Raw genomic sequence first — 7,565 nt, 5'->3', positions numbered from 1 at the left:
AACAAACGGCTGGCTTCCTCTGGGCCACCTTGTCATGTACTTTGTTCAGGATTCATAATCTTGGGTAGATTCGAACCTACAGCATATATCCAATACAGTTTGTGAAATCAATTGAGGTATTGAACAAAATAGAAATAAGACAGCTAGGTACACCTACTTCAAACCCTAGCAAACTAATACAACATTGGTATAGCCTACAAAATATCACATATTATTTTCCCAGACTCAAAACATTTTCCTTTCTAAACTCAGCAAAAAAAGAAACGTCCCCTTTTCAGGACCCTGTCTTTCAAAGATAATTCGTAAAAATCCAAATAACTTCACAGATCTTCATTGAAAAGGGTTTAAACACTGTTTTCCATGCTTGTTCAATCAACCATTTAACAATTAATGAACATGCACCTATGGAACGGTCGTTAAGACACTAACAGCTTACAGACGGTAGGTAATTAAGGTCACAGTTATGAAAACTTAGGACACTAAAGTGGCCTTTATACTGACTCTGAAAAACACCAAAAGAAAGATGCCCAGGGTCCCTGCTCATCTACGTGAATTTGCCTTAGGCATGCTGCAAGGAGGCATGAGGACTGCAGATATGGCCATGGCAATAAATTGCCATGTCCATACTGTGAGACGCCTAAGACAGTGCTACAGGGAAACAGGACGGACAGCTGATAGTCCTCACAGTGGCTGACCATGTGTAACAACACCTGCACAGGATCGGTACATCCAAACATCACACCTGCGGGACAGTTACAAGATGGCAACAACAACTGCCCGAGTTACACCAGGAATGCACAAACCCTCCATTGGTGCTCAGACTGTCCGCAATAGGCTGAGAGAGGCTGGACTGAGGGCTTGTAGGCCTGTTGTAAGGCAGGTCCTCACCAGACGTCACAGGCAACAACATTGCCTATGGGCACAAACCCACCGTCGCTGAACCAGACAGGAACAGGACTGGCAAAAAGTGCTCTTCACTGACGAGTCGCGGTTTTGTCTCACCAGGGGTGATGGTTGGATTCACATTTATGGTTGAAGGAATGAGCGTTACACTGAGGCCTGTACTCTGGAGCGGGATCGATTTGGAGGTGGAGGGTCCGTCATGGTCTGGGGCGGTGTGTCAGAGCATCATCGGACTGAGCTTGTTGTCATTGCAGGCAATCTCAACGCTGTGCATTACAGGGAAGGCATCCTCATCCCTCATGTGGTACCCTTCCTGCAGGCTCATCCTGACATGAGGCTCCAGCATGACAATGCCACCAGCCATACTGCTCATTCTGTGCATGAATTCCTGCAAGACAGGAATGTCAGTGTTCTGCCATGGCCAGCAAAGAGCCCGGATCTCAATCCCGTTGAGCACGTCTGGGACCTGTTGGATCGGCGGGTGAGGGCTAGGGCCATTCCGCCCAGAAATGTCCGGGAACTTGCAGGCGCCTTGGTGGAAGAGTGGGGTAACATATCACAGCAAGAACTGGCAAATCTGGTGCAGTCCATGAGGAGGAGATGCACTGCTGTACTTAATGCAGCTGGTTGCCACACCAGATACTGACTTTTACTTTTCATTTTGACCCCTACTTTGTTCAGGGACACATTATTCAATATCTGTTAGTCACATGTGTCATGGCTTTCAGAAGGATCGGACCAATACGCAGCATGATCGTAGTTCCACATCTTTTATTCAATCATGAAACTAATGCAATATACAATAAACTTGAAATACAAAACAAGAAAGCCGTGACGCAGAGCAGGCATACACTACTCACAAAATGAACAACCCACGGCATACAAATGGGAAAACCCCCTACATAAATATGATCTCCATTCAGAGGCAACAAGAAACAGCTGCCTCCAACCCCAAACAAAACCCGACATAGAAATAGAAACCCTAGAACCCCAAACATAGAAATAGCAACCCAGACAACCAACCAAACACCCCCTGCCACGCCCTGGCCCCTCTACTATTGAAAAATGACTTCTTACAATGGTCAGGACGTGACAACATGTCTGTGGAACTTGTTCAATTTATGTCTCAGTTGTGGAATCTGTTGTGTTCATACAAATATTTACACATGTTAAGTTTGCAGAAAATTAATGCAGTTGACAGCGAGAGGACGTTTCTTTTTTTGCTGAGTTTAGTTGTGCCACCAAATGTTTACGAACTTTTGGTAAAGTGAACAGCTTTAGCAAATACTGTAACATTATGTAACAATGTTTTTTAAATTTAAAAAATGGTGAGAGGGAGAGGCAATATGGACAATCCTGGCCTACAAAACAATGATTTATGTCGCGCAGATGAGAGCAAAGTGAACTGAATCACTCCTAAGGTGGTCACTCTGTCCTGGTGTTTTTGCAATTCATGCTCTCCCCATTGAGTAGAATATATCACAGGGACAGCTAGATGGCTACCAATATTGGCTATTTCTTGTAAAGGCTGCTATCCTTCTCTAACTACTCTATAATCCTGGGAGGGTAAAATTCGCCATGTAACTAGTTTTTACCACCGACACTGTGTTAGGTAACAGCTGACCAGCACCTTAGGTCGGCAGGCACTTCTATACAATATGGTGCACTGGTCATTCGTGTCAGATTTAGTGGCTCGCGAGTACGGCCCACAACGCGGTTGATGTGTAAAATGTGGCCCGTCAATCCCCAAAAATATGGGTCATCTTTTGAACTGCTAGAAACAAGCCATTTTCTCTGTAGTATTAACAGTCACAAATCTGCATTCAGTGTATTCTCTATGGCACTCAGAGGCTGTGATACAGCCTTTATTCTCAATATTCTCTGTGATGTTTTTCTAGGTCGAACAGCTAGATATCTACGAGCAATTTAGAGCAGACCGAAATGGCTTTTGTCAACTTGAGCTAGCTAACTAGCAAACATTAGTCAGCTATCTAGCTAGGTTAGCTAAGGAAACATGCAGTAATTCAACATTGGCTAGCAATAAATATGCTTATAAACAAGGTAAGGTACCTACCCAGCAACTGCTGAAAATATTATTCCACTTCACAGCCTCTTCAAGAAGATATTCACAAAAATAGTCTGAGCTTCATTTGTCTCACCCGACAGCATGAGGTAGACAACTGAAACTGATCATTTCAATCTACAGTAGACAAACTATTACTGTAAAGAAATACAGTATGTTAGAGTAATTTTTACAGGGAACTTTCGAATTACAGTTAATCGTCACGACTTCCACCAAAGTCGGTCCCTCTCCTTGTTCGGGCAGAGGTCGACGTCACCGGCTTTCTAGCCACCGCCGATCCACTTTTCATTTTCCATTTGTTCTGTCTTTGTCTTATCACACCTGGTTTCACTCACCAATCACTTGTTTATTATTTAACCCTCTATTCCCCATGTTGTATTTGTGAGTGAATGTTATTTGTTACGTGGATTATTTGTCAGGCGTTGCACTTTTGTTTAAGACCGTGTTTTGGCACTTGTATGTTATGTGCTGTCATTTGGTAACCGGTATTAAAGTGAGCCTGTTTATTCTACTCCGCTCTCCTGCACTTGACTTCGCGTCCCATATAAACACATTACATTAACGGCAGACTCAATAGCCTTGGTTTCTCAAATGACTGCCTCGCCTGGTTCACCAACTACTTCGCAGAGAGAGTTCAGTGTGTCAAATGAGAGGGCCTGTTGTCCGGACCTCTGGCAGTCTCTATGGGGGTACCACAGGGTTCAATTCTCGGGCCGACTCTTTTCTCTGTATATATATCAACGATTTCGCTCTTGCTGCGGGTGATTCCCTGATCCACTTCTACGCAGACGACACCATTCTGTATACATCTGGCCCTTCTTTGGACACTGTGTTAACTAACCTCCAAACGAGCTTCAATGCCATACAAAACTCCTTCTGTGGCCTCCAACTGCTCTTAAACACTAGTAAAACCAAATGCATGCTTTTCAACTGTTCGCTGCCCGCACCCGCCCGCCCGACTAGCATCACTACTCTGGATGGTTCTGACCTAGAATACGTGGACAACTACAAATATTTAGGTGTCTGGCTAGACTGTAAACTCTCCTTCCAGACTCATATTAAACATCTCCAATCCAAAATCAAATCTAGAATCGGCTTTCTATTTTGCAACAAAGGCTCCTTCACTCCGCCAAACATACCCTCGTAAAACTGACCATCCTACCTCCAACACTCTACTCAACAAATTGGATGCAGTCTATCACAGTGCCATCCGTTTTGTCACCAAAGCCCCATATACTACCCACCACTGCCACCTGTACGCTCTCGTTGGCTGGCCCTCGCTTCATACTCGTCGCCAAACCCACTGGCTCCAGGTCATCTACAAGTCTCTGCTAGGTAAAGCCCCGCCTTATCTCAGCTCACTGGTCACCATAGCAGCACCCACTCATAGCACGCGCTCCAGTAGGTATATCTCACTGGTCACCCCCAAAGCCAATTCCTCCTTTGGCCGCCTTTCCTTCCAGTTCTCTGCTGCCAATGACTGGAACGAACTGCAAAAATCACTGAAGCTGGAGACTCATTTCTCCCTCACTAGCTTTAAGCACAAGCTGTCAGAGCAGCTCACAGATCACTGCACCTGTACATAGCCCATCTGTAAACAGCCCATACAGCTACCTCATCCCCATACTGTATTTATTTATCTTGCTCCTTTGCACCCCAGTATCACTACTTGCACATTCATCTTCTGCACATCTACCATTCCAGTGTTTAATTGCTATTTTGTAATTACTTCACCACCATGGCCTGTTTATTGCCTTAACTCCCTTATCTTACTCACTGTATATAGACTATTTTCATCTATATTATTGACTGTTTTGTTTATTCCATGTGTAACTGTGTTGTTGTATGTGTCGAACTGCTATGCTTTATCTGTCTGGACCAGCGACGGTGGGTACAAACCCAACGTCGACGTTGTTGCCGGTGATGACCTGCCTTACAACAGGCCTACAAGCCCTCAGTCCAGCCTCTCTCAGCCTATTGCAGACAGTCTGAGCACTGAGAGGGATTGTGCGTTCCTGGTGTAACTCAGGCAGTTGTTGCCATCCTGTACCGGTCCCGCAGGTGTGATTTTCAGATGTACCGATCGTGTGCAGGTGTTGTTACACATGATCTGCCACTGTGAGGACGATCAGCTGTCCGTCCTGTAGCAGGCGTCTCACAGTAAGGACATTGCAATTTATTGCCCTGGCCACATCTGCAGTCTTCACACCTCCTTGCTGGCACATTCACACAGATGAGTAGGGACCCTGGGCATCTTTCTTTTGGTGTTTTTCCAGAGTCAGTAGAAAGGCCTCTTTAGTTATCATAACTTTCACCTTAATTGCCCTTGTCTGTAAGCTGTTACTGTCTTAACCGTTCCACAGGTGCATGTTCATTAGTTGTTTAAGCATTTCACTGTAAGGTCGACACCTGTTGTATTCGGCACATGTGACAATGAAGATCTGTTTAGTTATTCAGATTTAAGAATCATCTTTGAAAGACAGGGTACTGAAAAAGGGGCGTTTCTTTTTTTGCTGAGTTTTGTACCAAAACATTATGTCAGCAATCAAGTTATATCTTAACTTTCAAGATACAGAATCAGGGAGTTGAGGAACTTCATTTTAGACCTGGGCATTACAAAAGCTCATGCTAGTCAATGAACAAAATACACAAGACAAAAACCTTAATCTAGATATTTTTTTATCATCCAGAATGCATTTGGGCAGGAAAGTCAGTCCAGTTGAGAGTTACACCATCAGTCAAGAAGCTTTTCCTTTATGTTGAGAGGACCAACAGAAATGTCCTGCTCCCACTGGAAACCTAAGAGCAGAAGACCATGTCTATATAGGGAGAACTCAGAATCAAACTTCACAAAAGCATTGTTTCTCAGTCAATTCCTGGGTGACAGTGGGTGCACTTTTGTTCCAGCCAAGCACTGACCACCAATTTAGCCAAAGGTTTAGGTGAATCAAGTACCTAGGTATTGGAGTAGGACAAAAATGTGCACCCCCAGGGAGGCATCCAGGAATGGATTGAGCAACACTGGACTGAAGTGCACATGTACCTGGAGCCGGTTCCCTTCTCATGCCACAGTCTGTGTCACAACAGCCACACACCTGGTCTTTCTTACTGGCCTCGCTCCATCTATTGAAAAGAGAGTGTTGCATATAGTACGTACAAGCAAAGTGCACACCCTGCCATATATACCCAGACTTACCCATTCGAGAAGGAACAAGCCTTGTTCTCATGATCAATTGGGGCTGAAGCTGTTGTGGCTTTCAGGAGGCAGGTAATGTATAGCTGTTGAAATGACATTTGTTGAAGTCGCAGCATTGGTACCACATAAGAATTAGTAGATTTGACACCAATTTAAAGCAACGTCATGTTGGGTACAACAAGCCATATTGGGCATACTATACTTAATTTATGATTGAAGCTCAACAAACCTGCCAATTCTATACATTTAGACATTCCGAAGCTAATTTGCACTAGATCTCAGGATTAACGACTCACTGAGCCAGTGTTCACAACATGAAACCTAAAGGCTTCTATCTGGAACTGGAGCGTGTCATCCATGGTGCGAGGTATGAACTGGGACCTGGAGCCTGTCAGCTTGGTGTCGACCAGACAACTGAAGGCCACAAACAAACAAAATTAGGCTACCTACACTGCTGAAACTCTGGAGGGATGCCATTCAAGATGGCTGTTGATCTGAAGTGTGGGCAGGTGGAGGGAATGGGAAATGCTTTTCTTAGCAGATTAAAGCAAACAATTAGTCCTTGATCTAGATCAAGTACCTTACAAAGGATACTCACCCACGGTTCTCGATGAAGGCATATCTTGGGACAGTGTTGGTGTTTGGGATGACTGTGGCTACACAGTTGTCCACAAAGACTCGGAGGGGCACATGGTAGAACTGGACGACAGAAGCTTCAAAGTTAATATTATCTCCAAGGACGTACTCTTTGCTGGGTCTCTCCAACTGCCAGTTGTCTGCGAAGACAAGGGCACAGTCCAATACTCATTCCAAGTCAGATGTACAGACCCTGCTCTAGTTTATCAGCAGTGTGGCTTTATCATGGCAAATATAACTGCCATCCTTTTGTACTCTGGGGTAGCCACCTCATTCCAATAACTCAGTGGCGGTTACATTTGCCAGTTGGCACTACCATAGTTTACAAACAAGTGCAGAGACAGCACTTAAGTCAGTGCCTGTCAAGAGCAATGCCAATATGGCAAGGACAAGCAGTTACTAACCAGTCATTTGCCTCAGGGAGAAGTAGAGGAGCTCCTCTGCAACCTTAGTGGAGGCATAGGGATTCCAGGTGGGCTTCACTGAATCACTGCTCACATCATGCTTTCTGTAAAGGAGTCTTTAAATGTGAAACCAACTGGCCAAGGAAGTGTATCCAAAGTTGATTGAACTGAAGAAAACAAAAAACACAATGCAGGTGTAGTCAACTCACCTTTGATAGTGGCACTCAACCCAGACCACCACTTCTCTAGTCCGAACAATGGGGCTGCTGCCCAGGGTGGCTGGTGTATAACGGAGTGTGAAGACATAGACAAGTGAATCTTCAATCATCTGGAATCAGAGCAG

The 7,565-nt window shown here is 44.7% G+C and overlaps 1 protein-coding gene across 1 annotated transcript; it reads right to left on the bottom strand.

The window, feature by feature from the left end:
* Positions 1–5,648: 5,648 nt before the first annotated feature.
* On the bottom strand, positions 5,649–7,555 carry LOC115192760 (zona pellucida sperm-binding protein 3-like). Its single transcript, XM_029751580.1, has 7 exons — positions 7,432–7,555; positions 7,223–7,326; positions 6,781–6,958; positions 6,479–6,596; positions 6,183–6,265; positions 6,030–6,109; positions 5,649–5,785 (listed from the first exon to the last, which is right to left on the bottom strand). The coding sequence occupies exons 1-7, from the start codon at positions 7,548–7,550 to the stop codon at positions 5,721–5,723; spliced, it is 747 nt and encodes a 248-aa protein (XP_029607440.1). The 5' UTR covers positions 7,551–7,555; the 3' UTR covers positions 5,649–5,720.
* Between the last annotated feature and the right edge of the window lie 10 nt (positions 7,556–7,565).

The sequence above is a fragment of the Salmo trutta genome, chromosome 4 (genome assembly GCF_901001165.1).
Source record: "Salmo trutta chromosome 4, fSalTru1.1, whole genome shotgun sequence".
In the NCBI taxonomy this organism is placed as follows: Eukaryota; Metazoa; Chordata; class Actinopteri; order Salmoniformes; family Salmonidae; genus Salmo; species Salmo trutta.
This window is presented reverse-complemented; position numbering and strand designations above follow the sequence as displayed.

What these genes read in the sequence shown, in the direction of transcription:
- LOC115192760 (XM_029751580.1), bottom strand. Translation starts at nt 7,550, where the DNA reads ATGATTGAAGATTCACTTGTCTATGTCTTCACACTCCGTTATACACCA. An exon ending in GCCTTCATCGAGAACCGTGG is followed by an intron (nt 6,597 to 6,780) that starts GTGAGTATCCTT and finishes TGTGGCCTTCAG; the next exon opens with TTGTCTGGTCGACACCAAGC. An exon ending in GCTTGTTCCTTCTCGAATGG is followed by an intron (nt 6,110 to 6,182) that starts GTAAGTCTGGGT and finishes TCTTTTCAATAG; the next exon opens with ATGGAGCGAGGCCAGTAAGA.